This window comes from Barbatula barbatula, assembly GCF_947034865.1.
Source record: "Barbatula barbatula genome assembly, chromosome: 14".
NCBI lineage: Eukaryota > Metazoa > Chordata > Actinopteri > Cypriniformes > Nemacheilidae > Barbatula > Barbatula barbatula.
In genome coordinates, this window is record NC_136777.1 from 4,035,710 (window position 1) to 4,062,220 (window position 26,511).

The 26,511-nt window shown below is 40.5% G+C and overlaps 1 protein-coding gene across 2 annotated transcripts in view; it reads left to right on the plus strand.

Annotated features, from left to right (window-relative positions):
- The window catches only part of slc35f3b (solute carrier family 35 member F3b), a gene marked incomplete at its 5' end in the record, with an annotated part of 56,286 nt that overhangs the window by 20,218 nt on the left and 9,557 nt on the right, over window positions 1-26,511 (plus strand). The window contains one exon of one of the 2 annotated variants that reach the window (XM_079473725.1): window positions 16,668-16,743. The exons of the other annotated variant lie outside the window; for it this stretch is intronic. Coding sequence (XP_079329851.1) covers window positions 16,668-16,743 — 76 coding nt within the window. Of the gene's footprint in view, window positions 1-16,667; window positions 16,744-26,511 lie in introns of those variants that run through there. 2 annotated transcript variants of the gene reach the window in all.

Below are 26,511 nucleotides of genomic sequence, written 5' to 3' on the forward strand. Positions count from 1 at the left end.
GCTGGGGAAACGTTAATACTTAGTCGAGCAGCGAGAGCTTACAGTATGGGAAGCTGATATATTGTTTCGGCTGTACTCGCATGACTGAGCGCGCAATATGCATGCGTGTGACGTCATCGTTTTTATTTAACGCAGTTTCCATGTAAACGGACAGCCAAAGGCATGATTTTTTGCGTTTTCAGTTGAAAACTGTCTCGTGAAAACGGCCTGTTAGTTTGATTTTGAAGATATGTTTCTTTTGTCTCTGGAAAAGAAGGTTAGGCATTTGCGTGTTGATGGTTGTTTTTCTTTTAGAAGCTCAGGGTGAAATGGAGGTCAATGTCATCTGGGTCACATCAATGATTCTCTATAAAGCTTGATTTTGAAGTTTAGATGTTGATGTGTGCTGCGATGGCCTTTCAATGCTTAAAAGGGGTCATAGCATCTAGACATCAGATTTTCTTTGTTCTTTTGAGATACTATTTGAATGTCAATGGCTCTAAAAAACACAGTGTAATTCTAAAAACTCCATATGAAAATACACCCTCGGAAAACAAATGAAGAAACCATTCCAGATTTTCATTTCAAATCAGCACATCTAGATGTATTGTGGCCATTCCAGTCCAGTGTCTGTGGAATTTCTCGGGAAAATCTCAGGAGTGGCAAAGTCATCCAACAGCAATGTGAAAGACTGACATCATGACAAGACACATGAAAACTGCGATAACATTCAAGGTTATCACTTAAAATGTAATGCACGTGCATGTGCATGTTTAGGCATTTGTAAGAACTGGACACTATTTCTCTTTTAGAGATTGTAGATGGCTGACTTTATGACTTTAATAAGTTCGGGCATTATGACGGTAAGTAACACTATTGCGATTGTCATCACATGACTGATGTCTTTTAAAGGCAATGTATGAAATAGAGACAAATACTCACAAAAATACTCTGAACGCACAAAATACGTTTGTGCAAAAACCAGATACAAATCCAGCGTTCAGAGTGTCATTTCCGTTTATCATCAAAGTCTGATCTAACACATTCACACTATGTGGGTGTAAACCAAACCCTCCTGCCGAGTTGTATGTTTCATGGTTACCAGGAGAAAATCACAGTGCAGAAAGGTCAGTTAAGTGCTAGTAAAACTGAATCTGTGGAACTAAACGTCTCCATTCAAAACAAAGCAGTGGGAATCTGGAAGGTGATTTGAAAGTAATGTCGAGGAAGAGGTATTCTGTTTTTGAACCGGCTTCTGTCCTGCTGTCTCTTTCCATATCAGGCAAGACTTGATGTTCTAGTCAGCCCGGGGTGACAGAGAAATGCAATGCGCTGTTATATCTCTCTCTTTCTGTATTTTCAGTATGACAGTTTATATGGTGTCATTGATCGAGAGGTTGCTGTGACACTCGATCAAATGAATTATTTTACCGCAAGTTTTAACAATTGCTCACCCTAAAGGTCCAGTTCAGCCAAACAAAAAGCTGTATGCTGTGCCCAACTTGTTTGCTGAGCGCAGTTTCTAAAACGATCTGAAAATTACTATAGTTGTTCAAATGCCATGCGCTGAAGGACTAGGAAAATTATCACAACATTGAAATTCACAAGCATGACTGTCGGAGACCTGCAAAGTGGGACATTTTGCTTGATCCGAGTATTTTGGAAAGAAACATTTTTCATGAAATATTAACAAATGCTACTGAAGCAGAGAAACCCTTCGGAAACGGTTAGAAATCGTCACATTGGCCTTTTCTTTCTGTTCGAAAAGATGGAAAGCTGTGGCAAATCCAAAGGCTAGAGAGTAAATGTGCAGGCGGCTCAATCATTTCTGAGTGGCTGTGGATGCTGAAAGAACTTTAAATGGATACCTGTACTTTACGATCAGCATCATTTTGTATAAAAGTCTCTCTTTCTCTCGCTCTCATTGTACTTGTGGGACACCATTAGTGATTGCTGAAGCTTTCGTGTAGCTCATATCATGTAGATGCCTAAAAGTCTCTTGAGATAAAAACCCCTTTCAAACACATGAATTATTACCATTAGGGCCTTATATGCGTCAGCAGCGCGCAACCAGCTATTTAAAAAGTCTGACTATGTTTTTTGTCAGGTCTGGCCAAGCGACAGGTTCGCAACAACAGAAACTGAAGCTTATTTGAATCACATCTGTTTTGTCTGGAAATTGCATCTGATGTCACAAGGTGCTTCTTTTAAAAGTAGTTCACAAGAGTCATTTGTGACACTGGACCACAAAACCAGTCATACGGGTACATTTGTAGCAATAGCAACCAATACATTGTATGGGTCTAAACTATGTATATTTCTTTAATGTGAAAAATCATTGGGATATTAAGTAAAGATCATGATCATTCTTCTGCCCTCGGTTGAGTGTGTGGCTACTCAGCCTATGCAGCGAGCTAAACATACAGTAAAAGGAGGTGGGACTCAGGATGACAAGACACAGCTTTTTCCTTCTTAATGCCTTTACTGAAGACCTCTTTTATTGATTTTGTAAAACTGTGAAACATGCAAACAAATTGCATTAAAAATACATTATATAACAAACCGAGTCTCATAGCTGTGAATATAAATGCTGTAAGTGACCAGAAATAGAAGATATAAGAATCACAAACTACATACTAAACAGAAGCTAGCGACATGAGCTAACTTAGAACACAAACAGCCTTTCAAGCAATTAGAACTTTAGAAAACAAAATTGACCGCTAATTACTTACAGATTATGGCATATCAAAACTTCCCAAATACGTAAGGGGTCTGAGAGGAATGTAGCATGTCAACTCCTTTGGGCATTTTCTCACCGCGTGACTTTTTACTTTTTCCTGTTGCCTCCACACATCACTAACGAGCGCCGTCTCACGCACGCAATCTATCATAGAAGAAGAAGCGCTCCAAAAAAAACAAACACTAGCGGAGATACTGACCCCTAGCGGGAAAAATAAAGAAATGCACCAGCGAATTAATAAAACACTATAGAACATAGAGGGACAGAATACTCCCCGCCTGACATCAGTAGAATGTCATCCATAACTAGCATGTAAAAAACAGACAAAATACAATGAAAAGAAAGCACCTAATTCTAAGTACTGTCCTTAGACACCAATAACACAACCTCACTTATAGGTCTTATGTAGCATCTGAGTTCACCCTTGCGGAAAATCTTCACCTCGATTTTCCTGACAAGCCCGTCCTGGCTTGGGAAGATTTTTGTGATGAGTCCAAGTGGCCAGTTGTTCCTATGTTCAAGTGCCTCCTTTAGCAGAACAACATCTCCTGTTTGTAGATTTGGTTTTACCGTTTTCCATTTACGGCGGTTCTGAAGTCCTGAGATGTATTCCCTTTTCCATCGGCTCCAGAAAACGTCGGCGAGGTATTGCACGCGCCGCCATTGTGCTCTGAAAAGATCCCTGCTTTCAAACTGGCCGGGAGGGACAGGTGGGGTAGCAACCTTTTGTGTGAGTAACATGGCAGGCGTAAGAATGGTTGGGCTTTCTGGATCTGTAGAAACTACTGTGAGCGGACGAGCGTTCACTATCGCGGTGACTTCGGCCATTAATGTCACTAATATCTCATGAGTAAGTTTTGCATTTCTGTGTTCCAGGAACATAGCATCGAGGATTTTGCGTGTGACCCCAATCATGCGCTCCCAGGAGCCACCCATATGCGATGCATGTGGGGGGTTAAAGTGCCATTTGCAGCCAGAGTCTTTGAGAAAGCTGTGAAGTTTGCTGTTGTGACAGCCCTGTTTGTCTATTTGCAGTTCCTTGCAGGCGCTCACAAAATTTGTCCCGCAATCGGATCTGAGAAGCTTCACTGAACCCCTGATGGCGAAGAAACGACGTAAGGAATTGATGAACGACGACGTGTCCATTGATTCTATAGTTTCAATGTGAATGGCGCGTGTGCTCATACACGTAAATATAACTGCCCATCGCTTAGCATCCGATTGCCCCCCACGTGTTTTTCTGACCATGACAGGCCAGGGGCCGAATACATCAAGGCCTACATGCGTGAAAGGAGGGTCAGTGGACAGCCTGTCCTCTGGTAGCTCAGCCATGATCTGTTCCTGTTGTCTACCCCTTAGTTTGCGGCATGTGACGCAGTTGAATATCACTCTGCTTACTGCTCTTTTGCCTCCCACAATCCAAAAACCAGCAGACCTGACTGCTCCTTCAGTAAAATGTCTGCCCTGATGGCATACTTTCCCGTGGAAGTGCTTTATAATGAGCTGGGCAAGGTGGTGCTTTCCAGGGATGAGTATGGGATTTGTTTCGTCCGATGTCAACTGTGCACGTTTTAGTCTCCCACCCACTCTGAGGACCCCATTAGCGTCCACAATAGGGCCCAGATTGCTAAGCGGGCTTGAGTTTTTAAGGGGCAGACCTTTTTCAACTTGTCTTATGTCCTCTGCATAAACTTCTCTTTGAACAGTGTGAATGATAGTGTTCTTGGCTAGGTTGAGCTGTTTTTCAGTTAAATGTTCATTACAGCTGTGCCAGCCACGACAGGGGCTATCTGCATTCAGCTTGAATGACTGGCCAATGTGTTGGAGTTTGGATATAGCTTTAAGTAGTACATTCCAACTCGAAAACCTCTCAAATCTGACACTACCGAGTCTATCCTTTGAGAGAGTGGTGGCACAAGCAGTGACCTCAGGTCGCAGTTCGTTGTCAGCCTCTGGGTTTACAAGATCGAACAACTCTGCCTGTGTTTGACTTTTTCCTGAATCGGAAAGGAAAGCGGGTCCACCAATCCATGTGGAGTTAGAGAGCTGCTCAGCGGGCAGTGCTCGTGTGGCATGGTCAGCAGGATTTAAATGAGTGGGCACGTAACGCCACTGATGAGTTTGTGTGAAGCGCCGAATGCGTTCCACTCTGTTGTGCACATAAATATGAAAACGTCTCTTTTTGTTGAAGATGTAACCGAGCACTACTCTGGAGTCTGTGTAGAAGCTCATCTGTTCGACTGGGACGTCTAGCTCCTCCTGGACCAACTCAGCCACCTCGACAGCCAGGACTGCTGCGCAAAGTTCAAGTCTGGGTATGGTGATGTCTGGTTTAGGAGCGAGCCGTGCTTTGCCGAGAAGGAAACCCACTTCACTGTGCTCATCGCCATCCGTGAGTTTGAGGTAAGCAACCGCGCCCACTGCCTTAGTGGAGGCATCACAAAAGACATGGATCTCCTTAGTAAGAGCTGCAGATAGTGGTATTGATGTGTACATTCTGGGGATTTCAAATTGTCGTAGATATTTGAGGGAGTCTTTCCATTGTCGCCACTGTTGTAATTTATCTTTAGGCAGTTCGGTGTCCCATTCGCAAATGTCAGTGGAAAGGTCCCTCAGTATGGCTCTGCCTTCTACAATAACTGGGACAGCAAAGCCAAGCGGGTCGTACACACTATTAATGACTGACAGCACTCCCCGTTTAGTGAAGGGCTTTTCATTGATGGTTACCTGAAACCTGAACAGGTCTGTGGACAGGTCCCAGCCCAAGCCTAAACTGCGCTGCACGGGTGGGGTAGTCTGCCCGAGGTCGAGGCCCTGCATGTCCGTTGCAAGATCCTCACTTGGAAAAGCACTTGTGATAATAGGACAGTTGGATGAGATTTTGTGCAGTCGAATGTTACACTGAGCCAGCATCTTTTGGGTTCTACAGAGGATGTCAATGGCCTCATCTGTGGAAGAGAATGATTTTAGTCCATCATCCACATAAAAGTGACGTTCAATGAACTCTCTTGCATCACTGCCGTATTCCTTTTCTCCCTCCATCGCTGACCGTTTCAGTCCGTAGATAGCCACAGATGGGGAGGGGCAGTTCCCAAATACGTGTACTCTCATCCTGAACTCCTGCACTTTTCCGTCCAGATCATGGTCTTTGAACCACAAGAAGCGAAGGTAGTTGCGGTGGTCCTCTCTGACTAGAAAGTTGTGGAACATTTGCTCCACATCTGCCATGACTGCGTATGGGTCAGACCTGAAACGCATCAGAACTCCCACAAGAGTGTTATTGAGATCTGGCCCTTTTAGTAGCACGTCATTGAGAGAAATGTTGCTGCATTGAGCGCTCGAATCGAAGACTACCCTAATTTTCCCTGGCTTTTGATGGTGGTAAACTCCAAAACTAGGGAGATACCAGCGTTCTTGGTCTGGAGTAAGAGCAGGAGCTGGTTCGGCGTGGCCCTTACTGAAGATTTTGTCCAAAAAATCAACATAATGCTCTCTCATTTCAGGTTTCCTTTTCAGCGTTTTGCGGAGCGACATCAAACGACTGAGGGCCTGGTCCCTGTTGTTGGGCAAACGTTGTCTGGGGGTGCGGAATGGGAGTGGAGCTACCCAATTATTAGCATCATCTTTTGCAAAGTTTTTGTGCATAATGTCCAAGAACAAAGCATCCTCTGCTGAGAGCGCCACTTTGTCATCATCTGCTGTTTGCTGGAAAATGTGTCTGCCCAATCCAACTTGTGTCTTATCAAGTGCATGACAGCTTTCTGTGTATTTGTCTTTAATATAGATTTCGTTTTCGCAGGGGCTTAGGAAGGTAGGGCGGCCGTTGCTAAGAATGTTTGTCTTAAAGGAGTTCACCGTGGGTTTGTGGGCGCCTGAGAGACAGACGTCACCTATAACCACCCATCCCAGATCAAGGCGTTGGGCATAAGGCGCACTGTTTGGACCATTCACCTGACTGCGGACCTTGTGAGCTTGGATGATGTCCCTGCCCAAGAGGAGAAGGATTTCTGCTGATGGGTCCAGAGGAGGAATCTGCGAAGCGATTGCCTGTAGATGAGGGTGAGCCGACGCAGCCTCAGAGGTGGGAATCTCATCCCTGTTATCTGGAATCTGATCACATTCCGTTAGTATGGGCAGCAGCATGGACACTTTTCCATTTACATCCTCAATAACAAAGTCGCTAGCTCTGCGCCCACCAGTCTCTGATAAACCAGCGCATGTTTTCATGGTGTATGGGAGTATCGTACCTTTTACATTAAACTTGTCAAAGAAGGCAGACCTGGCCAAGGATGAATTGCTCTGTTCATCTAACATGGCGTACATCCTCCTCTTCTCTTCAGGGGATGTGCGGCGATACACGTTGACTAAACAAATCTTAGAACAGGATTTACCTTTGAGGACTTGCCCGCACACTTCTGTGCAACTGGTTGTAGTTACGGGACTTGCGGAATCGGACTCCCCGCCGTGGCTCTGGGGCAGAGGGTTGGAGTCTTTAGGGGTCCACGGAGGTGGACCAGCATGCATGGCGGTCACGTGAACATCACTATTACATTCTGAGCATTGGATAATGGCTCTACAGTCTTTAGCTCTGTGACTTGTGGAAGAACAACACTTATAACAAATCGAGTGTTCTTTGAGAATACCTTTTCTTTCGTCCAGTGTTTTTGACCTGAATCCCCTGCATTTAGCGAGTGAGTGGGGCTTGTGGTGAATAGGACATTGCTTGTCCGGATTGAGAACGGATGTTCGAACTGTGCCGTTCGTTTGACTGATATCTGTTTTGTTTACTGCAACAGGAACTCCGTATCTGGCTGGTTTTACCAGTGTCTTATCGACTCTTGGGGCAACTATATTTAAGCTTTGTAACATAAAGCTAGGGTCGGTTTTCATTTCAGCATAGTCATTTACAAACTGAACAAAATATGAGAAGGGTGGGTAAACTGCATTATTGTGCCTTTTGTATTTTGTCCCTTGTTTCACCCATGACTCCTGGAGTCCGTAAGGGAGCTTTTCGACTATCGGGTTTATCCCCCTCGGGGTGTCGAGAAAGCTAAGGCCTGGCAGATAACTTTCACTTTGTGCATACTCTAACTCTAACAGAAGATCTGCAAGCTCCTGCAGCAGGTGAGTGTCTTTATTGGATATCTTAGGAAAAGTCTGTAAGCGTTGGAAGAGTGACGCCTCGACTACCTCTGGAGAGCCATAACTCTTGTCTAGACGCTGCCACAAACGTTGGAGGCCTGCTTGTGGGTTGTTCACATGGACCGCCCTGATCCTCAGAGCGTGTTGAAGTGACTCCCCGCTGAGCCACTTGGTAAGCAGGTCAAGCTCTTCGCTGGACTTGAGGTTGAGGCCTCCTATGGCGTTGAAGAAGATGGATTTCCAGGACAAGTAGGACTCAGGACGGTTGTCGAAAACCTTGAATCCCGCTGTCAGCATATCACGGCGTGCTAGGTAGGTGGCTAGATCCGACAGTTCAGTCTGAGGAGTCACTGAAGGTCTAGGCTGGGGTGAGACGTCCATTTTTCTGTGTGTAGGAGGGGACTTTGGATGTTCACCTGGAGAGGAAGCGACTGGTGTTTGGCTCGGTTGTAGATGGCGAGAGCTGTCGTGACTGACCAGTTGTCCTGTATCAGGCTTTTCTCCTTTCCCTTGCAAACTGGAGTTGGTGAAGTGAGCATTCACATAGTCTTGAGCGCGTCTGATGGAAGGAGGTGTCTTAGGGGAGATGCCTTGCTGTGTGAGATCGATGGCGTGGTGCTCCTCGTCAGCTGCCGCTTCCAGGACGTGAGCTGCAGCGAGCGTTGCTTCAGCCTCACCCTCTTTCTTCAGAGCGTTTAGCGTTGCCTCGATGCGCGCCTTCTCAACCTCCATGTCGATCTGGCGTTTGGCGTACTGTGCTCTGGTGCGGGCGGCTTCTGCGTCTGCTCGGGCTCGTGCTGCAGCTTGGCTGGTGGACGAACGCCGTGACGAACGTGAGTAGCACTCCGACCGGGCCACCAGCTGGGACATAGGCGGTGTAGCTTCAGGCTGAGACATCTTGGGTGCTTGATAGGTAGACAATCTTTTTACTCTTCTGCCCTCGGTTGAGTGTGTGGCTACTCAGCCTATGCAGCGAGCTAAACATACAGTAAAAAAAGCTGTGTCTTGTCATCCTGAGTCCCACCTCCTTTTACTGTATGTTTAGCTCGCTGCATAGGCTGAGTAGCCACACACTCAACCGAGGGCAGAAGAATCATGAAAATATATTGCATATTTCCTACCACCGAAAGCATTGTGGATGAATTCATGCAAAAATGCTTTTTGACATTACACTCATTATTCAATATTTCATTGGACACACAATGCATGGCTTGTCTAGTCTGGTTTTTAGCCATTCATTTTTTGTTTATCAGTCTAGTAATATAAAAATGTATTTTATATTTAATTTATATTATTACTGCAATAAAATAATCTACTTTCTAGGTAATTGATTCTTTGTGGCAGTCTATCCGAAGTTAAGTTTGGCCCGTAACGTTTGTTTATGTTGTTGCCGTTCAAACCGTCTATAGGAGAATATACTGTATTGTCTTTGTGTTGGGAAAGACAATAATGTCTGTAGTGTACGGATATAAAAAGTGCGATGGGAAAACGTGACAGTATCTACGGTACAGATTTAAAAATGGTGGATATCACGCATCAGATTGCATTGCAGTGGTAATATTGCACTACGAAGATGCAGTTTTAAGTGTTTGTCAAGTTGTCAGCCTGAGGAAAAAAGTTATTAAGAGAAGAAATTGGCAGCACTATAAAACATGTCAATGGGCTCAGACCACCACGCCAGTCTATGTAAAGTCAGTGCGATCCTAATGCGTGTAATACTCACTATGCATTCATGCACACAGGACAAGCAGGCAATTAGAGCAACACTGGTGACATATCCAACACGACAGCCAATGGGGGAGGGTGCAAGAATATACAAAAACAAACCACCCCTCTCCATTGCCCCCCTAAGGCAGAATGCCCACACGGATATCGTGCCTCTCCATCATCTTCATCATCTTAAACTACAAATGAACCTTTTTTGCAGTCCGATCACCTCCTATTCGATGCCAATATAGGTTTTAACTGCGAATAGGTTGTGGCATTTAAAAATGCAGAATGGAGAGTTGAGCCGTTCGCCTTTTAGATCTCTCCAGTGCTCAACATTGGAAAGGTCAGAAGTGTTTCTGGAAGGGTTGGCAGGTATGCGAGTCATGGCTTACAGCATCAGCACAATCGAATAGAGAAAATATATTTAATGAGCCAGAAATGTTGCAAAATGGGAACGCTGACTCAATGGAGTGCGTTTGTCTCAAAAATAATATGTATTCATTAAAATGCATGGCAGGTAAACAAGATGCTTGGTTGAGTTGTTATTGTTATAGTTTTGATTCATGACAGTCGATTAAAATCGGAATTGGCCAGATTACACAATAATATAAACCGTATTTAATTTAATATAAAGACAAAATTTACAAGAATGAAAATAACAGGTTTTGTCTAATCGTGCGGAGAGAGAGAACCCTGTGGTTTATGAGAAGCATCATTCAGAATGGAATGTTTTCATACCAGATTCACTTTCAAGGGAAACACAAACTAAGATATTTTAAGAAATGTTTCATTGGTTTTGTGTTCATACAAGTCAATGCTGGCCGGTATTGTTTGGTTACCAACGTTCTTGTGTTCTGCCGAAGAAAGAAAGTCATACAGGTTTGGAATGATATGAGGGTGGATAAATGATGAATTTTGGTAAACTATCCCTTATGTAATTCTGGGTGTTAAAGTAAAACCAGTGTAGCTGAATGCAGAGTCAAATCGAGCATGCCATTCAGCATTTAATGGTGCATTGTGGCATATCTTTCTGATTTTAATCTTTTTACCTTTCAAGTGGAGGTATGAGCACACCTGCTCCTCTCTTTTGATATCGAGCCAGAGGCACCAGCTGCAGCGGTGAGGGATACTTTTTCGCCTGATCAGGAACCCAGCTTAATGGTTGTTGAAAGCCTTCTGTCTGAACAGTTAAATACAATCAGAATGCAGAAAGAGAGATCAAAGGACCAGGCTGGATGTTACTGTATGAAACTCCTGAGTATAAACACGTTGCCCTGGTAATATTTGCAATGCTGAATTCAGAATTATGATGAGCTGCACTATCTCAACTATTCTGTTCTAGTACATATTCACCTGTAATACTGTGAAGGAAGGACAGGACTTAAGTCTTCATGAGTTAAAAGGCACTAGATTTATTTTTAGTTAAAAAATGAAACGGCACTTTCCTTGATGCATGTTTTTCTAAAATAAAAGTAAAATATTAAATTTAGTTCTATATTATATATTGTTGTTGTCCTTCTGAAATGTTGTATTTCCAAATTCTCTGTTTTTCAGGAAATGGAAGAAACATTGCACTTTATAATTTTTGCATACTGTGTCACTTTATAGTGCTTTTTATTAGTTCGATATTTGCAAAACCCAGTGACAAACATAAAGAGTGACAAATAATAATGATGTATGGCAAAACAATCTCGAAATGTGAAGATACAAGGTTTCAGAAGGAGAGCAGCGGTATTTAATATAGTTAGTTACTCTACATTTTCGAGATTTTTCCTTAGCATAGAGTCAATAGCGTCTTGGACTGTGGTTTCGATGTCTTTATACACCATGTCACTCCATATAGTTTAAAGAATTGCACTGTACATTTAAATCGTAAAAAGAGGCCTCGATAAAAACATCACGCGTGTCAAATTAAAAAGCTAAACGAACGGCATCCTTTTCCAAAATTTAAGGAGCAAGGTGGAGTTGGTTGAGGGAGGAAAGCTGGTGTGAATTGTTAGGTCAACGTTATTGTTACAGACTGATGTTGCTATGCACTAAAGACCTTAAGAGGTGGATTTAGTTGATATATTATACCCGTAAATTTTCCACTCTGTGTTATAATAATAGTCCTCGAAGGAACCGGCAGGACACAGATAGCTGCTGATGGCAGAAATGGGGCATGGGAGTTTGATATGAGCCAGATGGGTAGGTCCCACAGATGAACAGGGAGGAAGGGAACTATAGGAACAAAAAGTGAAATAATATGCTAAAACATGAAATAATAGGCATTGTGTGTACAGAACAAGATTAGACACCCAACAGAAGAGTGACAACCATATCCGCAGTGTGTATGTGCATCTGTAGTGCGTTTTCATCAACCGTTTTATATGTCCCCAGTCTGTTGTTCTGTCTTGTTTCTTCTGTCTTGATCACATGTGTGTGCTATCTGTATGGCGATGTTGATAAGACGACCGTTCTCCTAATGACACCATGACAATTCAATTTCTCTCTCTGTCGCTCTGCTCTCTCTTTTTCAGAAGCTCTTCTATTTCGTATCAAAGCACAGTAGGCTCCTAGGTCCTGTTAAATCAGTTGCTTTGTGTTTCTGTCTGTTTTGTCTCTTAGTGCTAGTGTTTCTGCCCTCAGCCCATGTTGCTCTGGAGATACTGTAGAATGAGATCACAGCGCCCCCTACTGCCCAATTACAGAATACAAGCAGAAACTATGCCAGTAGCGTTGGTGAGGGAAAGCTCTTCAATAAAGTGGAAATCAAATCTATAAAAGCACTATGGAAGTATCATAATTCAGGGATGACATAAGCATTCATTGCAATATCATTTGTATCATTTATGGTATATGGGTGGTATATCAGGGTTTTTCAAAGAATACCATCATATTAAAGCAAAAATAAAGCCATAAGCCCCAAGAAGCAGTGTGTTACATTTTTTTGTGCATTTTGTAACAGCTAAACATATAGGCACGACGCATTTATGGGAACAAGTTTTTTTATTGTTGTTAGAATTTGAGATAAAGGGAGTTCATTGTCATAAGAGTCACAATAAAACCTAAGATTTCTAGTTAAAATAGGCTGAAGTTAAAGGGAAGATTTTGAGGCATGATTTAAAGGTTCCTCATAAACCCATTGATTTCTCCATTTACCAAAAGCAATATTTTTCATAGCACAAAGAATATCTGCATGTCTGTAAGCCCAGTTGTTTGTACACCCACAAGATGTCCCTCTTGTGTTTACAGTGACCATCTTTCACCTGGCACTCTGCACTTCTTCGCGGTTTTATGTCATACAAACAAGCACATTTACTTTTTACCTTTAATCATTTAGCAAAAGGGATTCATCTTAAGAAGGCAATAATTACAAGGCGTGCCTGGCTTTTGTTAAATATGCTCCCTTACATAAAACGCTTAAAAAATATTCGTCAATGTATACTATACCATCCATCACTCTGTTTAACCATGAAGTCAGTTTAAACAACTCTTTTCCCATCACTGCGTTCACAAAAGTGCTGAGCTTTGAAAAGAGGACGCCATAATTTTTCAGCCAACCAAGACAATGTGAGATTGATTGCCGGTACAAAAGCTGCTGTTTCTGCTGACCTGAGGACATTTTTGTCATTTCCTTCCAAAAAAAGTTAATGACGATTTGTAGTGGTTTTATTTCACACACATGCAGTCACTATTAAATTCATCGTTCCCCTTAGGTAAAGTGATTGTGGAATACAAAAGCACAACGTGACAGCGAAATGCCATTTGTTTAGCCTTTGTGCATAACAATAAAAGCTGATGAAAGGATCTTTAAAAGTGTGCATCCGGCCGAACTGAAATAGGATTGTTTTGGGTGTGTGTCTTGTATTATAGATATGATGGCTATGTCCCCATATTTTTGTCCATTGGTTCACATCCCACCTGCATTGCTGCAGAGATTTGATGGAACGTGAAACGCGTTTTCACTGTAAAAGCGAGATAGGCCTAAATGGATTTGCAGAAGGTGGCAATAAGGGTTTCTTCTGTTATTTCAGTTCTCTGTATGTGCACTAAATAACAATTGTCGTCCTGAAGCATTGATACAAGAGTCAGGAAAGACAGGGAGAGAACCAATGATCTGAAGACTGAAATTTCATTTTTGGGTGAATTGTCCCTTTAACAACCCGAAGATAAGAAAAGCCGCCGCCAACCCTCAGCAAAAATTGCAAGCAGGCGATAGGGATGCAGATATATATGCCCACACATCTGAGCTCAGGAGGGGCCCGTGTGGGCACCGCAGTGTAGGAGGATGATTCTGTACGTTTGATGTTTTGGATGCTCATCTCTATTGCTAACTTGGTTTGGCAACCCCTCACTCCCCCTTGCCGATTTTATTAGTTATGCCCGAGCGCATTTTCAATAAAGAATGCACATGTTTGTTAATGATAAAAGTGTTAGGTCTGAAGAAATCTGGACCCTTGAGAATTTGCTCATGGATCCAGTGAGTTCTTCTTTTCTTTTGTGTGTAGTAAATAATAGATATGCTGTCGTGAGCGAGCGAGGCTTCCCTCCGCCCCCTCAAATGACGGTAATTTCTGGTGCCGACTTCCCAGCAAGCAAATTCACTTCATGGTGTAACATAAACAGAATTCCCTTCAGTTACGAACAACAGCCAAACAGATAATACTTTAACAAAAAGTACATTTGTGGGAATTCTAAATGCTACTAAAAGTGAAAGTTTTGTCATTGTTTAATCATACTGGTTCTGAAACCCATCCTGTAAATGCAAAACCAATTAAAATAAATAGTTTGTCCTGATTTTATGATATAATGAGCAGTGCCAATATTTCCCATTTCCTTATTGTGTTTTTAAAGGAAGAAGTAATATGGATTTGAAATGACATGAAGGTGAATAAATGTTAATTAGTATTTTTTGGGTAAACTCATTTTCTCACTAGGATAATAATAAGCTGTCATATCAATGCCTATTATTTAAAGGAGCGAAGTGGAGGTTTTAGCAGCCTCTAGTGGAGAAGTTGAGAAATTGCAACCAACGGCTCACTCCACCCCTCCCTTTTGAAACACTATACCAAAACTGGAGATGATGTAATAGCGTGCCCCAGCAGTGTGTAAATTGTGTAGAAAATAGAATTTCTTATAATTATATAAAACTATATGTTTGAAAATAGGCTATTCTAGTTGCATTTTTCATCAATTAATTTATTTAATTATCTATTCTAGCGGCTAATTTGTTTTTTTGGCCCGGTGCCAACTTACTTGCCAACCCCTGCACCATACGGTGGCTGACACAGGACTAAGATGTTGTCATGTTTTCGCTTCATTGCTGAAGAAGATATTTGCGAAATGTGATCTGTAGTGCAGTTTGTCCGTTTATGGCTACTGTAAAAACAACATGACGAATTCTATGTTAGGGCAGTGGTGTAGATAGAAATAGCTCATTCTAAGGTAATAAAAACACAATGCTTCATTTTCTAAGGTCTTTATACACCTCTGAACACATAGTTATGTTTATAATATTGTATTTCTGTCAATAGATCCGCCCAAAATTTCACACTCGACCTTTAAGTTATATTTTTAAAAAAGATCAAAAAATAGAAAATAAATCTCACAGTCTGCTAACAAATGCACTGTATACTGTATGTACATAAATGCACACTCTAAAAAATGTTGGGGTGTTTAAAACCCATGGTTGGATGAAATATGGATAAACCCAACCGTTGGTTTAAATTAACCTTGAAATGTCCGTTACGACCATGAGTTCAAACAATCCAGCAGTGCAGTGGACACTAAAGAATCTGGAAGGAAAATTGAAATCCTTTTGCTGTCACTATACATGATCTTCAACCCTTATCACATACTCATCATCAGCCTGAAGGGCAGTATACATTAGCTTTAGGATGGCACTTGAAAACGCAAACACAATGTTAAAGGCATACAAGGACATTCAGAGAAATACTATGGCAGACGTCACTTATTGAATGTTTCATTGACATTTGTGTTGAATGATTATTCACAATAGTTTATTTAGTATAATATTAATTGTGATCATATATTATTAGTCCATGATGGAACAGATGTTGGTCAAATACACTTTAAGATGACACGTGAATGATCTTCCACTCCAGAGATCCTGTTCTGTTCTCCATCACACTATTCCATGACAAACCACGTCAATTTCTAACCATATGTTCGGTCATTCATAACTTTAATAACAGGAGTGGAAAATGGTAAGAAATCTAGTGAATAAAAATATACGGTAGCATGAAGGTTTTATGAAGGTTGGAGATCCCCACCCCCTGTAAACTCTAAATCTGCTGGTGAATTACTCATAAAAAAACAAGACTTCGATTGTTCCCATTTTTAAAAATGGTATTTAATAATATTTAAATATATATGTATATACAATATAATATTATTAAATACCATTTCATATATGAAAATATCATATATCATTTGCTATATTAAATCATATAATATATATAATTCTAAATAAATACAATTCTTGACATTTATATTGAGTAATAAGGCAGAGAAAGGTAGCTTTTGGCAAATAACCAAGACTGCGTAGCATGCATCATTCTCTTTATTTAAATGATTTTAATTAAATTAATAAATTAACTTTAATGAACGTGTATCTCACATTTTATATAGTATTTAGTTCACTTTCTCTTGGATAAACACTCGAATGTGAATATGACATCTGTCTTTGGTTCCCTAGAACGTTACATTTGATAAGGAGGTAATGGTTCATTAAAAAGGTTAATGCGTCTGCGGCGACGCAGCTGGCGGGATCGACATCATTGAAGGCATCTAGATGTCAAACACGTGTGGAAATCTTCGTAGGGCAGAAGAAATGGAATGCAGTCGCCCAACTGACCATCTGCAGCATTGTGACTGTCCCGAGTGAAGAAGTCACCGCGCATAAAGCCCGAATGAAGGAGGATACCGCAGAGTGTTTGGTGGGAGGGGAGCCAGACCCATTCCTGCAGAATTCAGGGGTAGAGGAAGAGCCGGAGACGTCGTGAGCTCCTCACACTTCGTGCAGTTTGGATAGATATCGGCTTTAGGGATGTAGTCGATGCGGATTGAGCTCTGTCTGTCCGAGCTCGTCACAATGAAGAAACATTCGGCCCGGGTCGCGCCGCTGTCCGCCTGCAACAGTCCGGTGCTGACCCTGACCAAAGTGAGAGGTATGTGCGCACCCGATTCGTGATTTAACACGCTTCCTGACGCCTTTTTAATGTCATTTATATGTGTTAAGATGATTTAAATAGTATTTATCGTTGAGTTCGTTTAAACTACAACGCGCTAATCATCCTAATTGATGCGGTTACCAAAGGTCTCCTTTACGCATTGCCAGTGCAGATGTTTGGCTGGTGGGCTATGCGCTTTTGGATTTATTGCAATATCAACATAAGTGGATCGTTTTCACAAATAAATACGATTTCAAATCCTCTGCGTTTATTTGCTATTGAAACTTTTAGAGCAATCCAGATAAAAAAACATCAAGAATTCTGCGTGAAGGGTTACCTGAAGAAGTGAAATGTAGGAGTGGATAACCGGAATGTGCTCTGAATTGATGAGGATTTCCCTATGTGACAGAGTGAAGGGTTTTCTGCTTTAAATTCGGGGTATTTCGATGACAGCATACAAATCATTCCTTCTCTTCATGCATGAAGGATCACACCTGTTTTCTGAACTGTTTGGAGGACTACCTTGCAGACACACAAACGGGTCCAGTTTACACAGTCAGATTTAATATTGCAACAGTTTATGGACTTATACAATATTATTATTTATTACTATATATTATTGAGTCCGGTAATAATAAAAATGGAAATCTGTTGTTACATTTAGTTGATCCCATTTTACTGCGATGGATGAATTCATTTTTTCACCTCACAGGAACCCAAAATGCCCAGCACTGGATGAGCTTGAAACTACAGGCAAACATTAGCATTTCTCCAATTAAGTGTCCCATTATGACTTGACAAATTCTTCAATCTCGGAGGATATTCAAATCTTTATGATTAAAGCATGATTACAATGTCTTCCATCAAAGTACAACTCTATTCCCTGTTACATCAAAATCAACAGGAAAGTGAAACTCACATCTTAAATGGACGCTGCTGTTATAAAGGACTGTATGTGGCCAGACACGATCGCCTGGTTGATCTGATTGTAAATTATTTGGAAATTGAACCGTCTTCATCACAACGTAGATGACAGAGACCATTTTAAAAACCCTCCAAATACTCTTGACATGGTGATTGTAAACGAGGTTTGGACTCTTTGTTTGTCATTGAGGTGGCTGTTGTTTTGATCCGTATTTGGATACCGGTTTTCTTTCCAAATTACCGAAAAATCAGCCATTGGTTGAAGCTATTCATCAACTTAATTATCATTGTAACTATCATCGTCTCATCCATTATAGGGAGTATGCAAATATGGAAATGAAGATGATTCGTCTACCCTTATGAATATAAATTGTGAATACGTTTGCCATGAGTACCTGTCATCTTGCAAACTGACTTCCCAAGGTATTTGGATTCTGTTTTTGTAGCTTGTCTTGTGGATCCAAATAAAAGAAGAAAGTGTCTGTGTGCGTTTGTTCCTGCGTGTGTGATGGTGCCCAACAGCATTCTTTTTGTCTATGTTTGGATAAATGATTCTGTTGTCGTGGTGGTTTTTGCCAGTATGGGGAATACATTTTTGACCTTTTACCTGTCACTGAATGTATTGAGAATCCTAAGGAAAATGCACAATCCAAAAACCCAATTAAAAATAGTTGTGATTCACGAATGCTTTGAAATACAGACCTAAATTCGGTCTCTTAAGGAAGATACTTGGCAGAAAATCACTTAATTATTATTTATGGGATATTTTAGATCTTATTTATATTGAAATACACTGGTCAAGTGTGTATTCTAGAGCCTTAGATCTTTCCTGTTTGTCATGAATAGATTTATATTGTGATCGCAGATGTCTGGATATTTCCAGCAACTAAAGCTTTTGTTTTGTGTTCTGTATCAAACTCAAAGAGTTAATTCAACAGTCTTTGTTGTAAGCTTGCCTGTGAGACAGCTGGAAGATTGTTATTTGTACTTTCTTTATTGCTCTGTTTTGTACTTTGATATTCTTTCCGATTTTGTTTCACACACACATTTATGTCTTTATATCAACAGATGGTCTCAAAAGCTGGTAGGGAATCAGTGAAGACTTTAATACACTTGAGTGTTTTTATGTTTAATTCATTGAATGAGTTGGGGATGTTAAACATCATCGATCTGTGGTTTCAGACCCAAGGGTCTTCTCTTTTTATTGTAATTTGACCTGTCTACAGCCAAATTGCTTGTACTCTTAATAAACACTGGAAATGAACAGTCCTGTGGAGCCTTGTGGGTTTGATCACGTATGGGTGATTATTTTAGTGAACCGGTCACTATGGTAACAGCCGGCTAACTTTGCACATAAGTCATTGGACACAAAATATATAGTAATATTGTGTTAATTATGATTTTAGGGAAATGACAAATTTAGGTTATCACTTAAAGGTCCATTGAATTAAATGTATCTAGTGGTGAGGTTGCAAATTGCTACCAACGGCTCACTCCACCCCTCCCTTTTGAAGCACTACGGTGGCTGTCACAGGAATAAGATGTCGTCACATTTTCGCTTCTTTGCCGTAGTAGATAACGTATTAATGAAATGCACTCTGTAGGGCAGTTTGTACATTTAAGACAGCTGTAGAAACAACATGGGGAATTCCATCTAAGGGGATAGAATTAGCTCATTCGAAGGTAATAAGAACATAATGCTTCATTGTGAAAGGTCTTTATACACCTCTAAAGACATATTTATGTATATTACATTGCATTTCTATCTATAGATTCTATACAAAATTACCTTTAGTCCACGGTTGTGCAGTGCATGTTGAGGGTTACCAGATAGCTGGATGGTCCAACGGACCGATCAGAATCCAGTATTCCAGTGAGCTATAGCGCATGCAAACAACAATTCTAACAGCGAGCACAGTTCTTAGTAAAACTCGGTGTTTAGTTTTTAGCACTAAGATTGATGCAACACGCACAGTAAGCCGGTGGGATCTTTAAGCCCGAGCTGTTACTCCATCAGGCGGTAAATCTGATGCAGGGTGGCAGAAATATAAAGCTGTTTTAAACCTGCAGTGAGTCATTACAGTGATGTGACTCATGCGCTTTCAATGCCAAACGTCTTTCTGTTCCGATATTGGCTTCCAATAGCACTACATGTCCCTGTTTGAAAGCCAATGGGCCATTTTTGTGTTTTCTTTTTGTTGACAAACCCAGCATTTTAATCAAATATATTTCACGCCAGTCACTCATGACCGAGTATCGGTTTGATGCCAGTCATTTTCGCTTTAAATAACTTTAACATGTTGCCTTTGATAGTTTTTTGTGTGGATGCACGTAATCCCGACTGAGAGGCGTTGTGCGTGAGTGGAAACTGACGCTTTGTCTCCGTTCGGTACAATGGAGGGGGAGAGATCTCATCCAGGCTTGGCTTGTGTGGATTACAGAGCATAGAGCATTTTATCAGTACAAATATTGTTCCCTTGTTTCACTCTGAAAGCCTCAAGAAATATCAGCAAATAGAGTAACATAAGAACACAGTTCTGCAGTTTCCAGCAATCTTGTTTGTGCTGCGGAAAACCTATTTCGGTTTCTATTGGTCAGATCTTTTTGGGCACCTGAGCAGAAAAACTGGTGTACTGACCCCTGCAGTGTTCAGTCTTCCATGGGTTCTTTGCGTTTACTATAATGAAGAATAAATACAGACATAGACTGTGTAGAATGACTCAATAGTTCACCCAACAATCATCATTTATTCATGTCATTCAAAACCTGACTCCTTGTTCTGTGAAATATTTTGAGACATGTGTCAATGGTTTCCGATTGGAAGTCAAACAGTAAGTAAAAAAAGAAAGAAATTTCATTTTTGAGTGAAGTGTCTTTTTAAAAATGTCTTTTATAAAACCAAACATCCAAAGTTATGAAAGTCGCACAGTTTTTTTATTCAAAATTCTGTTAAGATCTGAGCTCAGTTTGCGTCATTGTTGAGATTGTGAAATATTTCTTGGGATAAATATCTGAGATGCAAGAGACGTTTTTTTTGTCCATTTAATCTCATAGATGACTAAAAATAATTGAGATAATAAATAGATCGCATCATTGAGGAATATGGAAATGTATACAGTATTCTTCAGTATAATGATATATCAATTATATGTTACCCTGGACCACAAAACCAGTCTTTAGTAGCACGGGAACATTTTTAGTAATAGCCAAAAAAATATGAAAATATTTCTTCGGTAAATACATAAAACATTTGTTTTTGTGAGTAACATGCTATGCTAAGGACTTTATTTGGGGATTTTCTAAATATTTTGCTTTTTTTGCACCCTCAGATTCCACATTTTCAAATAGTTGTATCTCGGCCAAATGTCGTAACAAACCATACATCAATGGAAATCTTATTTTTTATCTTTCAGATGATGTAAAAATCTAAATTTCAAAACTTTTATCCCTTGGACTGGTTTTGCTGTCCAGGGTCACATATAGTATGTAATCTAGGTGCGTGTTTCTAGAAAGGTGGGATGCATTTGTTGTTTTGGATGCCATTGTATAAAGTTTATGTAAATCCACTTTTTATGCCTCTTCTCCTTGTGTCCTATATGGTGCAAAAAGACCCGAGTTTACAAGAACAGACGGACTGCTTTTCATCCAGAGGGCAGAAATGGCGTCTGGAATTTATTGACACGTTTTAACACACCTGTCCGAAGTGTTTACGGATTGAACTGGATTAGTATTTGAGTCAAAGCTCACGAGCAAACTGTCAGCGTGCTCGAGGGTTTGGGGACATTACTGTGGGAACATTAGCTTGGAACGCTTTCTTTGGGAGACACCTGCGGCGAGAGCTCATCAATTAAATGCAGCAGGGCATTCGCAGGCAATCTATTACGTATTGATCTGGGCAGGCAAAGCTGGCGGGACTCCAGTCTCTTTAAATGCAGCGTGTCTTCTGCAGGGGTTAGAGGCTGCGCTGGAGCACTTTCACGGGGAATGAGATGGAGAGATGGATCAGATAGACTTTGACATATAGATATCATAGAAAGAGCGTGCTTGGGATACACGCCGGGACCATCTGACCGACTTAAAGGCGTAAAGATCCTACTGGTGGTCCGTGGGCATAGGTTTGAGCGTTGGTACTCGGACACACACAGCGGGCAACTGGCATGGTTATGATTTTCTCTATTGTGTTACTGAGAGGTGAGCAAGGTCACAACAGAGTGTGACATCCCGGACATCTGTTCTACCAGCTGGACATTACTGGTTTCTCTGACCTGCTGCACACACACATGAGCCACTTGTTTACATGATTGCACTTCTGTTAGTGAACTACACATTTAAATTGATGATATGCACAACAGTATATGGAAGTGGATTTATATGGCGACTATTTATTTATCAATGCATAATAATGTGCATATGAGACAGTGTTTTCTATCAAGCCTTGCTTTATATTGTAATGCTGAATAATGCTTTCCTTTCATTGCATTTGGAGACATTGTCTTCTCGAGGCACTTTACAAATTTGGAACAGCACCACTGCAGACCACAAACAAAGAGTTTGGAAACAAATGGGTTGTGTCAGCATAAATGAATGTTGATTTATGAGGGCATCTGCCACTTTAGTAATGGATGTCTGGAATGCAGAAGGTTAATGAATCAATGCAGATCGTCACCCTCTGACAGACATGTAAAGCGACCAATCACGGTTAGCTTTGATATTAGATGTAATTTAGGTATTATTATGTATGATCTATATTGTACTTTATAATAAACCCAGTTAAAAAAATCTCTCCTTGGATAGCTGTAATATTAGGGAAAAACTTAAAAGCATCTCAATATTTCTGTCTGTAGACCTATTACATTCTTGAAGAGAGAATTATCACAAAAAACGTGCAAACATCAATGCTCTCGCAAATATATTGTAAGCGTATGGGCCAAATTATCTCCATTTAAGAAACAAGATGAAAATGTGTCTTATGATAATCGACGGGGAAGTTGTGATTGACTTATTTTCCTTATCGTGACGTATATCCGAGTGAAAATGTAGGGCGGGTTTATTTTGCCTTTCCCTTTTTGATTGGTTTGTTGTAAGTTGGGCCTGGAGGGGAGGGCTAAATATGACTGGCCAATGGACAGTCTGTATAGTTTAACCTCTTTTTTGTAGCTCACTTCATGTGTTGAAGAGTTGTCGTTGAGAGGGGAAAGGGAGCTTGATGTTTTTGATTACAAGTGGCAATATTTTCTTTTTAAATAATGGTGTGCACGGATGAAACATTTAAAACAATCACTGCAACGTGTAAAACAATTTTCCTTTTTGATTTCATGGTGACTTTAAAAAAATTATACTTCACCATATCATAAGAACCATATTTGTCCAAATGCGTATATTTATATTCTTATATGGTCTTATATCTGAGGAACCTTTCTGTTTCACAAACATTTATTTGTTTCGTAAACGTTCTTTAGACTTCTTTTAAAGGGATAATTCACCCCAAAATGAAAATGTTGTCAGCATTTACTCACCTTCTTGACATTTCAAACCTGCACAGCTTTCTTTCTTCTGCAAAACACAGTGTTGGTAACCAAACAATGGCAGTACGCATTCACTTTTAATCGTTTTGTGCTTATACAATAGAAGTGAATGGATACCGCCACTGTTTTGCAGAAGAATTGAAATGACAAGAAGGTGACTAAAAGAAAAATTGGGTGAACTATCCCTTTAAGAACAGAAGAATTCATATAATTGGCATCACTGTAGAGAACCACTTGTAGCATCTTTTTTATTAGTGTATCTTACATTTAACCTATATTCCTTTCAGAAAGTGAAATCCACTAAAAGCTTACTGAGTTTTCGGCTTTTCCCAGAATCCATTGCATACCGCACTGCAGAGCTGCACCTCTGTCACCCAGATGGTGGTTTGTTCATATTTCAACTGTTTGAAGTCTTGCTGTGATGTCCCACGGCTTACTGACATGATAACGGCTGCCATTACAAAACAACATGGCCCTACCCCGTAGTGTGTGTCCAAGTGGAGGCAGCGTTTTCAGAGGACGCACAGGATTGTGGCTTTTCATGCTGCTTGAGCACCGTGAACTTAGGAGAGAAAGAGAGCAGAGTTGGCACTACAAAGAATTGGCTGTTATCAGCAAGAGAGATCAGCACTGCAGAGACTTACAGGAGGGAGGAAAGTTACAGAATAATAACCCCAGCTCAGAAGCACATTCAAAACAGGATCAAGTTATGCTTGAACGTAGGAATTTCCCGGGGATAAAAGAAAAAATTATGAAATTGGTCTTTTTTTTACGTGCTGAATTTGGAGTCGGTTACGAGTCGTCTGCTTGAGTCTAGCATAGAGAGATCTCTAATGCTGAGTCAGCCTGAGTGACGACATCCACTGATCACGTCAACTCTACCATCTTCGCTCTTAAGTCGCTCTTATTTGCACGAAGTTGATGATTTCTCAACTTTGTTGCGTCGCTAGAACATTGAAATGAATGGGATCATGTCGCTTTGTCGCCCGTAATGTGAATCATAATACATTTGGATCATAATACATGCACGCTGATAAATGGACTATATTTTAACTGGATGTGAAACTTGATGTTACGAGGGGTAAGGCATGTTGTCTGAGCCTTGAGATTACATTTGCCAAGATGATAAAATGACATCAAGTTTCACATCCAGTTAAAATATAGTCCATTTATCAGCGTGCATGTATTATGATCCAAAACAATCATTAATAATATGCATCTCATTCTGTAAAACAGACTCGTATTTTAGGGTGGTTATACTGCCCATGCATAGCAGGTAATCATTGGACGTAATGACTTCCGCCAGAGGCTGGGTTCCATTATGGATGGATTATGCCCGTTGTTAGGACTCGAATGCCATTGTGTGCTGGAGGCACACGCTGGCTTTCCCCAAAAGTAAAGAGATGTCGAAATTCTGTGTGAAGAAAATTCATTAAACTATAATCATTTTCCATTGCTTGTGGGTTTGTATTTTGGGCTCATTATACTAGCATCTATCAAATGGCAGTCTTGACACTTTTTGAGATCATTGTGTCTCCGTACCAGTTTTTGCTGAGTGAGGTTCTGATTCATTTGCTGAGTGAGGTTCTTTCACGTTGAAATTTTGTTGCATTTGGTAACCGTGAGCTTTCACAACAGCCCTCGTTGGGAATTTACTTTGTTAGACCTTCTTTTTTGATGCATTGAATTACAATTATTATAACGATAAAGATACAGAGAACAATGTGGTTGGGATCGCATTCATTTTTTAAGTCTCTGATGGCATATAAAATGATGAAAATAATATAAAGTTGTTCCAGACAGATGTCTACAGTATGTGTGTATGTGTGTCGTGAGAGATTTGTAAAAGCATTATACTGATGATCGGTCACCATGGTTACCACACACATTTGTCGCTGTGAGACAATTCCCCTCATGTTCAAGGCAGTGGTGGCGGTAGTTCATTATGAGGAGAATGAAGAAATAGTGATTCGGTTTGAAATATAAACCGTGGAAGTGCTCATTCAACGCCAGCAATGTTTTGTATTCATTACTATGAAACGGGCAGTTTTGTAACCTGCATATAAAGCTTGAAACTGTTTTCATTTTACATTTACATTTACATTTAGTCATTTAGCAGACGCTTTTATCCAAAGCGACTTACAGATGAGGAAACATTGGAAGCAATTATAACAACATAGGCAACAAAATACATAAGTGCATCAAACTAGTCCATTAAAGCCTAGCACAGTATACAAAGCTAAGAATAGTGAGGTTAGTAAGTGTTTTTTTTTTATAGGTACTTTAAAAGAGATTGAGGACGAGGTCGGATTCGCTTGAATGAGTTGGCGTGAAAAATCACTTCTGATGGCTTTAAACTTTCAGATTTGCGGCTTTCTAGTAAGTTTGAAAGCACTTGATTTTTTATCCTGTCAGCCCATTGAGAATACTTTAACGATAAAATCCTAAAATCCAGTTTCAAAACTCATCCACAACACTTTTATATGCCTCCTCCCCTTTACGGTGCAAAAAGAACTGAGTTTACAAGAACAGGCTTTACATCCAGAGGGCAGAAATGGCTTCTAGTAGTTTATTGACACGTTTTAACACACCTGTCCGAAGTGTGAACAGGATTTGTGAAAAACCTTGTGTTGGTTCATTGTGGTTGTTTGGTGAGTTCCTGGTTCTGGTCTGGTTTGGTGTGGTCTGTTCATGTTAATAGTTAATTTTAGTCTTATTTAAGTGTACTATTAGTCCTGTCTTGTTATCATATCCCCCTGTTTTGTTATGTTACCCCCCTCGTGGGTTTTGTTTTGTATTTATTATTAAACTCTCGTGTTAACCCCTTACCCGCTGTCTGCACCTGGGTCCTCTGTACTTGTTTCACCACCCCGATCATGACAGAAACATTACAATGGCAGTCAAAAGAACCCCACAACTGTTTGCATTCTTCAACATACCTTATTTTGTGTTCAACTCGAATGATGACAGATTTTATAGGTTTGGGAGCTCTTTAAGACCCAAAGGTTGTAGGTTTTAATCCAAGACACAGGCATCATTGACCCATTCTCTGTGTGTTCTTGAAAAAGACGTGGAAGACCAGATTTTTAATGGGAAATGTATTTATCATTTTCTCACCCTCGTGTCATTCCAAATCTCTATGACTTTCCTCCTTTTGCAGATCACAAACTGCAGTTTGATTTAGGATTACATTTTGAGGCCATACCATTTCTCTGTCTATCTCTCTTAAAACAGAGAGAGAGAGAGAGAGAGAGAGAGAGAGAGAGAGACGAACATAGTCGTGTTTTCAGACAGTGTTTACTCTCTTGTGAATTAC